This window comes from Macaca mulatta, chromosome 2 (assembly GCF_049350105.2).
Source record: "Macaca mulatta isolate MMU2019108-1 chromosome 2, T2T-MMU8v2.0, whole genome shotgun sequence".
Taxonomy (NCBI): Eukaryota; Metazoa; Chordata; class Mammalia; order Primates; family Cercopithecidae; genus Macaca; species Macaca mulatta.
In genome coordinates, this window is record NC_133407.1 from 33,420,136 (window position 1) to 33,435,592 (window position 15,457).

A 15,457-nucleotide genomic window follows, 5' to 3' on the forward strand; every position below is an offset into this window, starting at 1 on the left:
ATTCATGTTTTTCTCATCTGAACAAGAAGACACATGAAAAAGATGGCCTGAAGTTACTCCAGCTAATCATAAATTTTTTTTTGTGTGTGTGTGTGTTTGGATTAGATGGATGGAACCAACAGATTTTACTTGTTCATCTGGGAGACAGAGCACCAGCAGGATGTGGAGCATGTGGCTCGCTGCATTCTCTGCTATGGTAAGCCAGGAAAGCCTTTAGAACAGGATTAATTCACTGGTGGCCACAGGCTAGCTCTGCTCAGCAGATGTGTATTTACTTGGCATGTGCAGGGTTTTAAAATCTAGAGAATTTCCTATGAAGTCTGGATTTCTGGCTTTTCTTAGGAAGTCAGACTTGTCTTGAGGGTCACGGACACTGCATTCCCATTAGGCACAGTCAGCAGAGCTGAGTTGGGCCTGACCTCTCTTAATGGGGTGAGGAGTCTCACAGTCCTCACCCCACCCTATCTTACTTCTGGCATGCTCTGCTCATTTATCTGTCCTGCTAGCTGCTGGGGTCAGCTGGGCTTGTGGTTCCTGCCTTAGTGCACCTTATTGTGATGGGCAGGCCACTGAACTAAGAATTAAGAGTGATGGGTTCTAGGCCTGGAACCACCATTGACCAGCAGTGGGATACTGGCCAGTCATCCAGTTTGTCTTGGTTCCCAAGCCCCATTGCTATATCCCACACCAACCTGTGCTGGAGAGAAGTTTCTGCTGAAATGCATGCATGCCCACATGTGAAGAGCTCCTGTCCACATCCATTTTACCCAGCATCAGAGTGGGTGAACTTGAGGGGATGTCATGGTTTTCTCTCCTTGATCCACACTAAGCCTAGTACTACCACAAGATACCCAGCTATGACAACTTGGTCAAGTCAAGTGTAGTAGCTGCCATTTGTGCGTGTGTCACAAGTGATGCACTGCTTTCACATCCATCATCTAATCTGACATATTGCTTTTTCGGGCCTCAGTTCCCTGTCCTCTAGAAACCTAAACCTAGCTAGTGTTCATCGAGGTTTTATTATGCATCGGGCATTGTTTTGAACACTTACATATATATGAACTCAGTTTTTCTTTTAAACTTCATAAACAACCTCAAAAGGAAGTACTATTATTATTGTCATCATTACCTCCATGAGTCAAATGAGAAAACTGAGGTTCTGGGGAGACTAAGTAATTTACCCAAGGTCACATGCTGAGTAAAGCAATAGACCCGGACTGAACCAGGTAGCCAGGTTGCTGAACTCTTGACTATTACCCCTGTGCTTTGATAATGACTGAATTAGGAGTTTTTAACCTTTCTTGGTATCATAGATCCCTTCTGTATCTTGTCAAACCTATGTTCTCCTTAGAATAATGTTTTTCAATGCATAAAATAAAAAACAGGATTACAAAGGAAAATGATTACATTGAAATTATCAAGATACTTAAAAATTTTGATATAGTAATATATATACTTTTAAAAGTTTTATTTTTAATTGACGAATAATAATTATATAAATTTATGGGGCACAGTGATGTTTCAATGCATGTATACATTGTCGAATGATCAAATCAGGCCAATTAATGTAACAATTGCTTCAAATACTTATCATTTGTGTATGGTGAATATGTTTAAAATCTACCTTTTAAAGCTATTTTGAAATATACAATACATTATTATTGACTATAATACCATGCTGTGCAACAGACCACCAGAACCTATCCTTCTGTCTAACTTAAACTTTGTACCCTTGACTAATGTACCTCCTTTCCCCATTCACCTTCCTCCCCCGCTCCCTGCACTCTATTTCTATGAGTTTGAACTTTTTACATTCCACATACAAGTGAGATCATGCAATATTTGTCTTCCTGTACCCGGCTTATTTCACTTAGCATAATGTCCTCTACATCACAAATGTGATCCACATCACAAATGACAGAATTTCCTGTTTTTTTAAAAGGCTGAATAGTACTCTGTTGTGTATATATACCACATTCTTAACCCATTTGTCATGTGCTTCTTTATTAGCATTTTAAACGATAAGATCTAGCAGGTCTAATAACTATTATTTCAAAGTATTAGTGAGTTCAAATAATATTGAGCCATTTGCAACCACTGATAAGGAAATCAGTGATTTCTGTTGGTGTCGGAATCACTAGTATTATAGTTGCTTGTTGTCTTTATGCACAGTGAAAAGAAATGTTAAATTTCATTTCAATAGAGGTAGTGAAAATAAAGATGTAATTTTTTCCCATCCTCATTCACGGACACCTTGGGGGACTGTGGTTCCCAGGTTAAGAACACCTGCCCCCGCCAGTTCTAAATGAAAGATTTTGCCCCAGCAGTGGGTCCCTAACACCATTGTTCATCAGAATACCTGCGTACACTTCAATGATAGATTCTGAACTCCCTCCCAGCACTACCAAACCAGCATCTTGGCATGGCTAGAGCCTGGGAATCTACAGTAAAAAAAAGAAAAAAAAATTCTACATGCCATTTTAATGCTGAACCAGCTTGAGAGCTCTAAGACTACACTATTAGCTTCTCATTTAAAATTGGCAATGTTTGATCTTTTTTTCTTAACCTTAAAAAAAAGGCACTTTCATGTGGTTGTTAAGGTCTCTTCCAGCTCTAGCAATCAATGTTTTTTTATGTGGTTTCCCACTACTCTTGATTTATCTATTGTTAGATTATAATCTATTATTAGATTACAATTATTTTCTGGAGGAGGAAATAGAGGTGATGTCTGTGAACACAGAGACTGGGAAGCCATGTGGCCTAGTGGTTGAAAATATTTAGTGTGCAATCGATCTCAATTCTTCTTACGAGAAATGAGCTCATTTACAGTGCCCAGTGGCTTGCCACGTCACCACAATGCCGGGAAGATAGTGCTCAGAGACAGCTGTCCTTATTGAGGGTCTGGAACTGTGTTTTGCATGGAAAAGAAGGGGATGCGTGGTTTAACTCCGGCCTCTCCCTGCACTTCCTTCCTAGACAAATGCAGACCAGATCCAGAATGCCCGGCTGGCGCGCCGGGGCCCCAGGAGATGGACGTGGATTTGGTGTTCCTGGTGGACAGCTCCTATGGAGTGGATGCCGACGTGTACCGCGGGTCTTTGAGTCTAGTGGATGCCACGCTAGAAGACCTGGAGGTGGCTGAGCAGCCCAGCGCGTCCCACGGTGGGGCGCGCGTGGCCCTGGTGATGCACACGACACCCAACTTCTGGCCGGGTGTGGGTCGCCGCCCTGTGCTCGAGGGCTTCCGCCTGACTACCTTTAGCAACCGGAAGCAGATGCAGAGACTTGTGCGCGAAGCTGCAGCCCACCCCTTGCAGGGAACCCCCGCCCTGGGCCACGCCCTGGAGTGGACACTGGAGAATGTGCTCCTGGCAGCCCCTCTGCCGCGGAGGGCACAAGTCCTCTTCGCCATAGTGGCCAGCGAGACAAGTAGCTGGGACAGGGAGAAGCTATGGACTCTGTCCCTGGAGGCCAAATGCAAGGGCATCACTCTCTTTGTGCTGGCCTTGGGTCCGGGTGTGGGGACGCATGAGTTAGCCGAGTTAGCCGAGCTGGTCAGTGCCCCCTCTGAGCAGCATCTACTGCGCCTACAAGGGGTCTCGGAGCCAGAGGTTAACTACGCTCGGGGATTCACTCGGGCCTTCCTGACCCTCCTAAAAAGTGAGCAGTCTCCGGGTACTGGGGCACCTTGGGTGGAGTGGGGAGAGGAATTTACAGAGCCTGGCATTTGGGCATGCAGGTGCCTGTTGCTCATTCACTATTGCCTAATGTTTGTAGCCCAGCATGCCTGGGAAGTGACAGGGAGCACCCTATTTTCTGAAAAGCCTGCTCGATTATTGCCCTGACATTGTGTCAAGCCTAGTGATGGTTTCTTGTCCCAAACCTCTCATTTGGTGGCTGGGAGCCTCAGACTTCCACCTAACTTTTCAATTTTCTCATTTGTCAAAATGAGAATTGCAGTCTTTTCCCTAATTGTGAAGCCATATGTTCAGGGAGGGGCTTTGAAAGCACCAATATTGTACACATCTAAGGCATAGTTACTGCTATTACTATTTATTACTACAGTTTCCAATAGTATTTGACAGTGCTTCTTATTTTTACGTGTACGTGAATCTCCTGGGGATCTTGTTAAAATGTAGATTGTGATACGGTAGGTCTGCGTTGGAGACAAGAGTCTGCGTTTCTTATAAACTTGAGAGTGATATCAATGATCCTAGTTTATTTGATGTTTATTTTAAAGTAGAGGTTGACATGGCAGTGTGGAGTCAGGGATTTTCAGGGACTCACTAGGAAGTAAGGGAGACAGGACAAAAGTCTAGGGTCTTCCATCTCAGGTTGGGTGGATGAAGCCAACCGTGAAGATTAAGGGGCAAGGGCTGTGCCAATGGGTCCTAGCCGGAATTCTTTCCCATTCCCCTGCTCCAGCATCCTCACCTCCAATTAGAACTCGTGGAATTGTTATTGTTTTTTCTCTTAGAACTAGATGAATTACAGTGGCTCAAGCCTGTAATCCCAGCACTTTGGGAGGCCGAGACAGGCGGATCACGAGGTCAGGAGATTGAGACCATCCTGGCTAACACGGTGAAACCCCGTCTCTACTAAAATACAAAAAACTAGCCAGGCGTGGTGGCGGGCGCCTGTAGTCCCAGCTACTCAGGAGGCTGAGGCAGGAGAATGCCGTGAACCCAGGAGGCCGAGCTTGCAGTGAGCTGAGAGCCGGCCACTGCACTCCAGCCTGGGCGACAGAGCAAGACTCTGTCTCAAAAAAAAAAAAAAAAAAAAAAAAGAACTAGATGAATTAAATTTGTGGGCAGCCAAATATGTATCCCTAGCATGATAATGGAGATTTAGAATTGGGATGGTGAGGGTATTATCCTGGTCACATTGTTAATAGTTTGTCTTGGGTTTCATCCTCCTGTGCATAATTCAACTTATGTGCGGGGTGCTTTGCTGTAACATGTGAAGCCCCCTTGCCCTCCTTGCTGGGAGACATTCGTTTCTCAGTTTATAGGTGGTTGTGATAGCCCATTGGGAGCCCTGAGGGACATCTGTGCCTTCATCACTACAAGAATAAAGGAGTCTGATGGACATCTTAGAAGTACGAACACAGCATTTGTACCTCTCCAATCTGAGAGGTACAAAGATCAGTGAATTGGTTCCAGTCCTAGCTCTGCCACTAGTGAACTATGTGATCCTGGAAAAGTCAATGAATGTCTCTAAACCTTAGGTTTCTTACATGTGTAGGGAGTGGTAACAGAAGGCTGATGGCTTGGAGATTCTTTGAAGGAGAAGCAGCCTAAAGGAATCACTTTTCTAATCTGTTTTAATTTAATTTTATTTTTTATGTTGTATTATGTTAGATTGTATTTTGTATTTTGTTATTCTTTTAGGTTGGATTTTACTTTGCATTATTTACATAATAGGATACATTTTATGTTTTTATTTTGTTTTATTTGCTTTTACATTTATATTTATTTTATGCTTTATGTGAATATATTTTATGTCTTTTTGATTTTATGTCTTCCAGGATTAAAAAAATTAATGTTTTATTTGCTTTTATTTTTATATTGTTATGTTTTATTACATTTTGTTTTATTTGTTATATTTTATACTTTATTTGATTTTATATTTTGAATTTGATGTCTTTATGAATAATATTTTGTTTTATTTTATGTTTTATTTTAGAATTGTATATTATTTTATATTTGACTTGATTTTTTATTTTACTTTTAGGTGGGACAAACCAGTACCCACCCCCAGAACTCACCGAAGAATGTGGGGGCCTACACCGCGGGGACACTCTGCTGCAATTAGTCATGCCTGTCAACAGGTGGGTTGAGGACAGGGTTGAGATTGGTCCATACTTCCGCCCCAAGGCAGAAGAGACTTTCTCCCTAAAGAAAGGTCACATGCAATGCTAGTTCTCAACTTGACCTAAACCACTGGGCCTGGGGTGCTCCTGGGTTTGACAGTTCTGATATGGATTGTCTTTCTTTTCTTTTTTCTTTTCTTCAGACAGGGTTTTGCTCTGTTGCCTAGGCTGGAGTGCAGTGGCATAACCTCAGCTCACTGCAGCCTTGACCTCCCAGGCTCAAGCAATCCTCCTGCCTTAGCCTCTCAAGTCACTTAGACTACAGGCGTATGCCAACACACCCTGCTGGTTTTGTACTTTTGTAGGGATAGTTTCACTATGTTGCCAAGGCTGGTCTTGGCATTCTACCAATTTCTACCAATTTCCATTCTACCATATCACCCCAAGCTTGAATTTCATATCCCAGAGGTAAAAATAATAATGCTAAACATATCAGTCTGATTTTTCAAACATGTCTACAAAGCTAAGAAAATAGTTAATGCAATAACACAGTCATTAGGAAATGCCCACACATAAGGCTTACAAATCACAGAAATAACAATTGGGAGTTGAGCCTCTCAGTTCTTGAGATTTTTTCATGCAGTTTGACATGGATTGTTTCCATACAGGTTGCCCAGGCACCAGTTTGGTATGTCTGGCTTGGCTGATGATTTGGAAGCACTTGAAGCAACAGGCATTTTTCTAGAAGAGAAGAGAAAAGACACGACAACATCTATAACTCAGCAAGAAGTGCTTGAAAATTATGAAAATAACAAATATGACATTGAAGAAAACGAACAAGAAACACCAGCAAAACAAAAAGAAACTGGAAAAGAAATAAATGCAGGCACTACCTATGGTAAAAACCAAACTACTTTTTGGCCCTTAAGTTGGATTAATTTTTTTCATTTTTAACTTTTTCTTTAAAAAAAATCCTGTGCACTGTGTTAGCATGCAATTTTTTTTTATTCACTTTGCTTACAAATCCACAGGTTCATGTATGCAGCTAAAGAAAATAGCTTAAGAAGGCAAACAAAGGCTAACTTTCACCTGCTGTCAAACTGGAGCTGGATGGAAATTATTTCAGGGCATATTATAAAGGCACACTCTATGAAGGGTCTGCACTACCTTTGCGGAGAAGCAATGAGTTGTTGCAGAAGTGGTGAAGACACCCCTGACCTTGAAGTGCACCTACCTGGAGAAAAGCTCTACATTTTGGATCCATCTAAAACAACTGTAGCTTCAGTTTCGGATTACAGCATGCAGTAATGCAAATGCCAAGTTCCTTTTTTTTTTTGAGGCGGAGTCTCACTCTGTCACCCAGGCTGGAGTGCAGTGGCATGATCTCGGTTCATTGCAACATCTGCCTCCCGGGTTCAAGCAATTCTCCTGCCTCAGCCTCCTGAGTAGCTGGGATTACAAGAGCCCAGCTAAGTGTGGCTAAGTTTTGTATTTTTAGTAGAGACGGGGTTTCACCATGTTGGCCAGGCTGGTCTCGAACTTCTCACCTCAGGTGATTCTCCCGCCTCAGCCTCCCAAAGTGCTGGGATTACTGGCATGAGCCACTGCACTCGGCCACCAAGTTACTTTTTATATGTGATCAACAAATTAAGCAGAACACTAACCACATGAGAAAGAGATACAGGAAAACTTCTCTGTGAAGTTTTGGAAAGTGATTCAAGATAGCTGAAAGAGTTTCTAGTGAGGGGTGTGGTTAGTCCTGGTGACTTTAAGGGAGAGATCATTTATCTGAGGTTTTGAATGTGCCTAGATGATTCTCCATCTGGGGCTACTAGCTAAATGGCCATGGGAGTTATTTACTGTCTTGGTGACTCGGTTTTCTGCTCCGTAAAGTGGGGATTATATGAGTCCCTACACCTCATAGGGGTGAGAATACAACTTGATAATTCATGTGTTTGCCACATAGTATATATCCACACAAGTTAGTTGTTAAGATGCTGATGATACATGCAACCTTTCAGATTTCAAAGCAAACACATGTCCAAAATAAATAACAAAATTAGACAGACATAGGAATACCACCTCCTTAGGCTAGAATATTAAACACAGAAGAACTTACCTTGTTGGTTCTTATGTTTTCGGTATAGAATATCCTCAGGTAATCGTACTAAGGTAGTGATTTTCTGTCTTGACTGTACATTAGAGTCACCTGGGGATCTTTAACGATTGCCCTCAGCCCAAATCAGTCAATCTCTGGGTGTGGGACTTACCCAGTGATTCCACTGAACAACCAAGAGTGAGAACTACTGCTTTAAGGCATTCTTTCTCATAAAAATCAAGATGGAAAGGATGGGGGAGAGCTTCCCAGTCAACTAATCCAATTCCATTCACAGACAAAAACTGAGGTTTGAAGGCCCCCAATACTCAGCTGCTCTGTTGGTATGTGGCTCTGGCCAGTTTCCTTTCTGTTTTCATTCCAAGGCCATTCAAAACCCTCACCACCTCCTCAAGGTCCTTCCTCCATGCCTCTTCCTCTAGCAGATATGCCCCCTCTTTTTTTATTCTTTTCAAAAGAAATAAAGGTGACTAAGCACAATGTCCTGCAACTTCCTATATTTCTGCAAGCCTCTCTTCCTGCCCTCCCATTGGAGAAAAGAACTGGCCCTTCTCTTATTCTGAATTGTCAAGAAAGACCAAAGGGCTCTTCCAGACCTTGTTGACTTGTGCTCCTTGGGATTTGGCACTACCTTCCTCATTAAACCCTCTCCTCTCACAGCTTTGGAGACAACATTTTCCTCTTGTTCTTCTATTCTGGCCAGTCCGTCTTTGTGGGCTCCTCTTCCCAGATCCACCTTCACAGGGGGATTCAGGTTTTGTGGAATTTATACAATTTTGGGGCCCTCTTTAAGAAAAAGATTAAAAATTTATTAAAATTAAGTGAAAAGTGAATATTCATTTAGAAGAGGCTTATGCAAATGATTTACTCTGAAGCCTAGGCTTTATTAATATCGTAATGAATCTGCCACACCCTTCCCCACGATTCTTTCTTCAGTCCTCCAAACACTCTGCACACACTACACTACTTAGGCATGCTTCCCCACTCCACCCACAACATCAACTATCCCCTCTGTGCTGGTGACGCTCAAATCCATATCTTCCACTTTAACCTTCTCCTGTGCTAGAGCCTAGTGTATTCAATTACCCTCCAGATCGTTCCACTGGACTTGCCTGCAGTTACATCAAACCAACTTAGTTCAACCATCCCAACTCATGGTCTTTCCCATTCAAATCTCCTTCTCTTCCTTTACCAACTATCTTTATTGGTATGAACCACCACTAGCCCACAAATGGAAAGCCAAAACTCAGTATTATTTTAAAAAAATTAATTAATTAGATTTAGGAGTGCAAGTACATGTGGATATACTGCATATTTGTGAAGTATGGGTTTTTAGAGTACTCATTACCCAAATAGTGTACACTGTACCCAAAAGATAGTATCTCATCCTACACACCCTTGCCCCCGCCCCTACCCTCCCACCATTTGGAGTCTCCAATGTCTTACTCCACTCTGTATGTTCACATATACCAATCGTTTATCTCCTACATATAAGTGAGAACACGCCGTTTTTGACTTTCTATTTCTGTATCATTTCACTTAGGATAATATCCTCCAGTTCTATCCATGTTGCTGCAAAAAACATGATTTCATTCTTTTTTTATGCATGAGTAGTATTCCATGGTATATATACCACGTTTTTAATCCAATAATTCGTTGATAAGCATTTAGATTGATTCCATGACTTTGCTATTGTGAATACTGCTCCCATGAGCATATGGGTGTAGGTGTCTTTTTGATAGAATAATTTCTTCTCCTTTGGGCAGATACTCAGTAGTGGAGATGCTGGATTGACGAGTAGTTCTATTTTTAGTTCTCTGAGAACTCTTCATACTGTTTTCCATAACGATTGTACTAATTTACATCCCCACCAGTAGCGTTCCCTTTCTCCACATTCTCACCGACATCTGTTGTTTTTTGACTTTTTAATAATAGTCATTCTGACTACTCTAAATGCTACTTCATTGTGGTTTTAATTTGCATTTCTCTGATGATTATTGATGTTGAGTATTTTTTTCACATTTGTTGGCTGCTTGGATGTCTTCTTTCAAAAAATGCCTGATTGCCCAATATTACTCTAGTTGACGTTTTCTCCCTTGCTTCCCGCTGTCTAACTGATCTCCTTTCTTCCAATTTGTCCTCCTTCCAATTCCATTCTAAACAGCTGATTGACATTTCTAAAACACAAATATGGTTGTGTCACTTCTCTTCTATGGTTCCTCATTGTTTATAAGACAATGTTCATGTGCCTGTGGAAGGCACACGGGCCTTTACAATTAGACCCCTGCTTTGGTCCTCTGGGGCTTTACTGGCCACCACTTCCCTGCATATGCCTTTTGTGGCCCTTATGCCCTGCGATTTATTCCAAATCTCCGTACCATTGCTTACCTTCACCTGACTGTCTATATTTCCTCCGCAGTGTCCACGTGGACTATATCTACTCATCTTTTACTACTCAGCTCAAGTTTCACCACTCCTTAGAGTTTTTTCTATGCCCCCAGGTAGTTTTAAATTTTCACAGCCTCCTCGGTGCTCCTGAATCTTAAGCCAAATTCTGCCATAGCACCTGCTACCTTTCATTGTGCCTACCTGTGAAGAATTAAATGAGTTATCTCTCTTCACAGGTGCCCGGCTGATCTTGGTACATTTTCAATTTCAGTGTTATATCCAAAGCACACAGACCAATTTTTTGGTTTTCCCCTCCAAGTAGGGCTATAAGACTTATATATGTCAGGAAATAGAATAAGCTGGAGCAAAACTGTAATTTCATTGTAGCTCCTCTTTGTATCTGCCAACTCTTTTCTTTTTCTTCACCTTTATCTTTCTTTACTCCTGGTTTCCATGAACTACTGTGAGTAAAATTGTTACTGCCACTGCATAGTTCTTCCAAGAAGCAAAGGTTAATATTCATGGTAAAAAATAAAGCCAAATATAAGACTGGGGCCTGGTAATAATTGCTTGGGTAAAAATTTGTTGGCCCTCAATGCCTTAACATACTGGTAAAAGAAAAATTAAGACTAGTAGTATTCTGAGTGTTAAGCTACAAAGATAACTTAGAGATAATTAGCATAAAGCATGAAGGACTCATTCACCTATAGCCGTACTGACCAATATAGTAACTGCTAGCCACATTGGCTATTTACATTTAAATGTAAATAATTCAAAATTAAATAGCATTAAAAGTTCAGTTCCTTGATTGCACTAGCTGCATTTCAAATGCTCAACAGCCACATGGGAGTAGTGGCTACTGTACTGGACAGCACAGATTTTCCATTATTTCAAACATTTCACCATTATAGACAGTGCTACTCTAGAAGTCTAATTTAGGAAGAGCTGTCCCTGTCTGATTGTCTCCCAGACCCAAAGCAAGGGTGGAGGTTCTAAAGATGACAGAGTGTCCCTAGGAAAAGTGATGGATATGTTTGAATGAGTTCTTGGTGTGTCAGTTCAGAATCAGTTGTCATGGCAGAGGATGGTGCCAGCTGATAACTAAGCCCTGAGTCTGTTTTTTGGCTCTAGAGAGTACAGCAAAGAGCTCACCATTGGAGTGTTTTTCTGTTGACAACGACAGGTTTTTGAATAAGTATTTCTCTTACTTCTCCTGGGCCTGTACTGCTGGTTGTCTTATACCCTCCAGAGTAGGGGTCATGCAGTGAGCAAATTCAAATATGACTACTCAAAGCATAGGGCGATTTCCATGATCAATTTCTTAGCATACTAAGAGCATATCTCATCCCTGTGGGTACAGTACATCTGGTCTAGAAACTAGTCTGTGCCGATTATACTACTGGGAGGTTAGCATATAGTTTAACAGAAATGAACCATGAATTTTAAGGCTTGCTTTTCGAAGACAGTCTCCTCTTTATTTAAGGGTACTTGGAAGGCCTAGGAGGAACTACAGGGAGGATGGCAGCATTCTGTGCTTCAGGGCCAACCTGGGCCAGAAATACTTCTACATGATACAAAGGATACCCAAGGAAATCTGTTCTCCCTGGAAGTTACAGAAATGTACCCTAGAAGTTGAGGTGGGGAGGGTTATATACCTGGGAAAATCATTGCCTCATGTAAAATTTGGGGAGTCCCAGATCTTGCTTTGTTGTAATGTGTTGATTTTCAATGCTGTTTTTAATTTTTCAGGAACATCATGTTTTTCCTTTAATAGATGTCTTAATTTCTCAGGCAAGAGTCAGGGTACTGTAAATAATAAATAAGCTAGATTTGCTTAGGTCATTAGAAGACTGGAGGCAAGGGATTGGGATGGTTTGCAAAAGGAGGGAAAGCAGCATAATATGCAAGTGAGGAGTGCTCAGTATCAGAAAGATTTATTAATATTCCTTTATTCACTCATTTATAGATTATCTGTGCATGTCTTCTAGGTACTGTGCAAAGTCATAGCTATAACTGTGTTGCACCTTTCACATATGTTATATGACACTTTATGACATACTTGTGATATAGAAGTTTTTTAAAATATTGCTTTTATAGCTGAGGAAATTGAGGCTCTGAGGGGTTAAATCACTTGCTCAAACGAATTGGTGGTGAGGCTGAGATTCATTCCCATGCCTGTGACTCCAAACCATTGCTCTTTTTCTGTCATGCTTATGCAGGAAATTCAGCTCTCTCTCTGTTTTGTTGCAGGTCCTTGTTCCATGGATCCAATAGAAGGCGAGTGCCAGGATCACACCCTGAAGTGGTATTACAACAAGGAGGAACGGGTTTGCCAGCAGTTCTGGTATGGCAGCTGTGGGGGTAATGCCAACCGGTTTGAAACCAAGGAAGAATGTGAGGCTCAGTGCGTCCCAATACAGTAACAGTCCAGGCAGAGCCCTGTTACTGCTAAAGGCAGAGCTTTTAATGCTGATGAAATGGAGATGACCCTGGCTGAGGCGGGACCTCACCGCTCAGAAGTGACACAGCCCGTTCCAACACCTTGGACATCAGATTCCTAAACGCCTGAATGTTTTCCTGCCAGCAAGGACTTGGGCCAGATGATTTGTGACTTGAGGACTGAACTCTAATAGTTAAAAAAGTAACTGAAAGATATTTAAATGAATTAGAACTGAATGAAAAAGAAGCTTGAACTTGACCTATAATATTTTCAAAAAATTTTGGGGTGTTATGTAGCAAAATAAAAATCAGTGTAAGGAGTGAGAAAAACCTAATTCAGAAATGAATTGAAACTTTTTTTTTTTTTCCCACCAGAGAATAGGGAAATATTAGTCAAAGACAGGGCATGGAAAAAGGGACATCTAATGTGAATGAACTTCATCCTTACTACTTAATGCAGATAAATAAAGGCATTCTTTATTAAATCATTTGGCATGAGACTGTGTGATTCTTGCTCACTGCAATCTGGGCTATACTTTGTGACACAGTGGTTGATGAAGAGATAGTAGTGATTTTTCCATGAGACCAACCCTTTGGCATCCATTATAGTGATCACTGTCCTTCAAAACATGGTGACTAAACAATTAAGGCTGACATTATTAATGAAAAGTGAAATGAAAGGTTTACATTCACCATGGATGAAACATTTTGCAGCAAATATATTAAGGACAATTGTGTTTTTTGGTGAGATCTTCCTCTGCCTCATGGCTTGATTCTCTGGGCCTCTAACCATGGGCCCAGCTTCCAGACAGAATTGGGAACTACGTGGAGGAGATCTGTGGGGCATTGAGGATGCATGGCTTGGGGCCTTTGTAAGATCATGCATTAATCAGCTGGGCTGACATAGCAAAATACCATGGGCTTAAACCAGAGAAATTTATTTCTCACAGTTCTGGAGGCTAGAAGTTCAAGATCGCAGCACCGAGGGCACTCTTCCTGGCTGGCAAATGACTACCTTCCCGTTGGGTCCTCATATGGCCTTTCCTCAGTGCATGCTCATAAAGACAGCACGAGAGAAAAGACCCAAGCTCTTTGGTGTCTTTTTTTTTTTTTTTTTCATTTGAGACAGGACCTCACTATATCAATATTGCCTTGGCTAGCCTCAATGTCTTGTGCTGAAATGATCCTCCTGCCTCAGTCTCCTGGGTAGCTAGGACTACAGGCATAAGCCACTGCACCTGGCTCTGGTGTCTCTTCTTAGAAGCACACCACTCTTATTGGACTAGGGACCATTCTTATTATCTCATTTAACTTTAATTACCTCCTAAGGCCCTAAATACAACTATAGCCACATTAGGGGACCATATGAATTCTGGGGAAATACAAACATTCAGTCCATAACTGATCACAAGCAGCTGGTTGTCCCCCAGGGACACAGGGTGGAGTTGCTGTCTGGTAAGTTCCTGGTTCCGTAAGTGTGATTGCTATAATCCGTGTGTTCCTCCGCACAGTCTGGTGACATAGCAGGTGGGATGGAAACAGCTTTATACAAAGTGTTCAAAGAAGCACATTTTAAATTCTATTTTTACAAAAATCATTTTAATATGATCATGAAAGGATGACTGTGTTCATTGTAGCAAATCTGTAAGTTACAGAAATGCACCTGGAAAAAATAAAGATCATCTATAATCTTTTCTCTCAAAGGTAACCGTTTTGATATAATTCAGGCTTTTTGTAATGAATGAATACACTATCTTCATTGTATTCTTTTTCTTCCTTAACACAGTCCATGTAACTGATTTTCAATGGGAATTAAATGGCAGATGCTCCATCCTCCCACAGAGCCACTCATCATATGAATGGGTATATGCATTTCTCTGTTTTAGGAAAAGCTTCAGCTGCCTGAGCATAAAGCGGCCAAAGTGATCTCTCCTGAAGACGGTATTTGATTTGAACTGTGATTTATTTTCTATTTCTTATTCCCACTCTTCCCTTCCTATGTCCAGGAGTTGGGAACACCAAGGCTAAGGTTCAATAATAAGAGAATCATTGGAAGGAAACATTCAAGTGTGTTGATTGTCCCCATTTGTTAACTGAAGAAAAAACATAATTTATAAATTTAGGAGAGAGGAGGATTTAATTCTTATAACAGGTGACAGCCTGCAAGGTGGTTGTCCCACTTGCCTCTAGCCAAGACCAGAGATAGGCGTTTGGAAGGAGGAGGGCTTGGGGTAGGAGTTTTATGCTGAACAGGTTGGCTAAACATACACATTCAACAAGTTGCAGGAGGAGTTGAGTATTCAAGAAAGTGGTCCTGACACAGGCATATTAGATAAACATACACATAACTTATGACCAATGTTCACTTTGAAATGAATAGATGAAATGTATTACATCTATCCCCTATATGTCAAAAGATCTTTTCAGGACATGAAGGCACACAGGTGTGCAGTCTCTGTAAACCAGCAAGAACCAGTCCATGGCTGGTGGTCTTCTCATCAGCAGAAAGTTACTGAAATCAACCTCTTGTCCAGTCAAAGCTGTTTCTGGTTGGTGGAACGGGGGTTCAGTGAATCAGCACCTGTGAGCTGGATGAGTTGTAATTGTTTTAATGCTGTTTATCTGGAGGCCAGTGTTTGTTTAGTTGCTAGAGAAAAAGAGAAACCTTGTGGTAGTTAGCAGTTAGAACATAGTTGATTCTT

At 41.5% G+C, this 15,457-nt stretch overlaps 1 protein-coding gene across 3 annotated transcripts in view; it reads left to right on the forward strand.

Annotated features, from left to right (window-relative positions):
* The window catches only part of LOC693357 (collagen alpha-4(VI) chain-like), a 106,371-nt gene extending 93,128 nt beyond the window's left edge, over positions 1 to 13,243 (forward strand). For 2 of the 3 annotated variants that reach the window (XM_028843683.2, XM_028843684.2), the window contains exons 34-38: positions 106 to 196; positions 2,977 to 3,660; positions 5,734 to 5,830; positions 6,481 to 6,710; positions 12,567 to 13,243. In XM_028843683.2, the coding sequence (XP_028699516.2) occupies positions 106 to 196; positions 2,977 to 3,660; positions 5,734 to 5,830; positions 6,481 to 6,710; positions 12,567 to 12,739 (1,275 nt within the window). In that variant the 3' untranslated portion in view covers positions 12,740 to 13,243. Of the gene's footprint in view, positions 1 to 105; positions 197 to 2,976; positions 3,661 to 5,733; positions 5,831 to 6,480; positions 6,711 to 12,566 lie in introns of those variants that run through there. The other variant, XR_013413556.1, reaches the window with a different exon arrangement.
* The last annotated feature ends 2,214 nt before the right edge of the window (positions 13,244 to 15,457 follow it).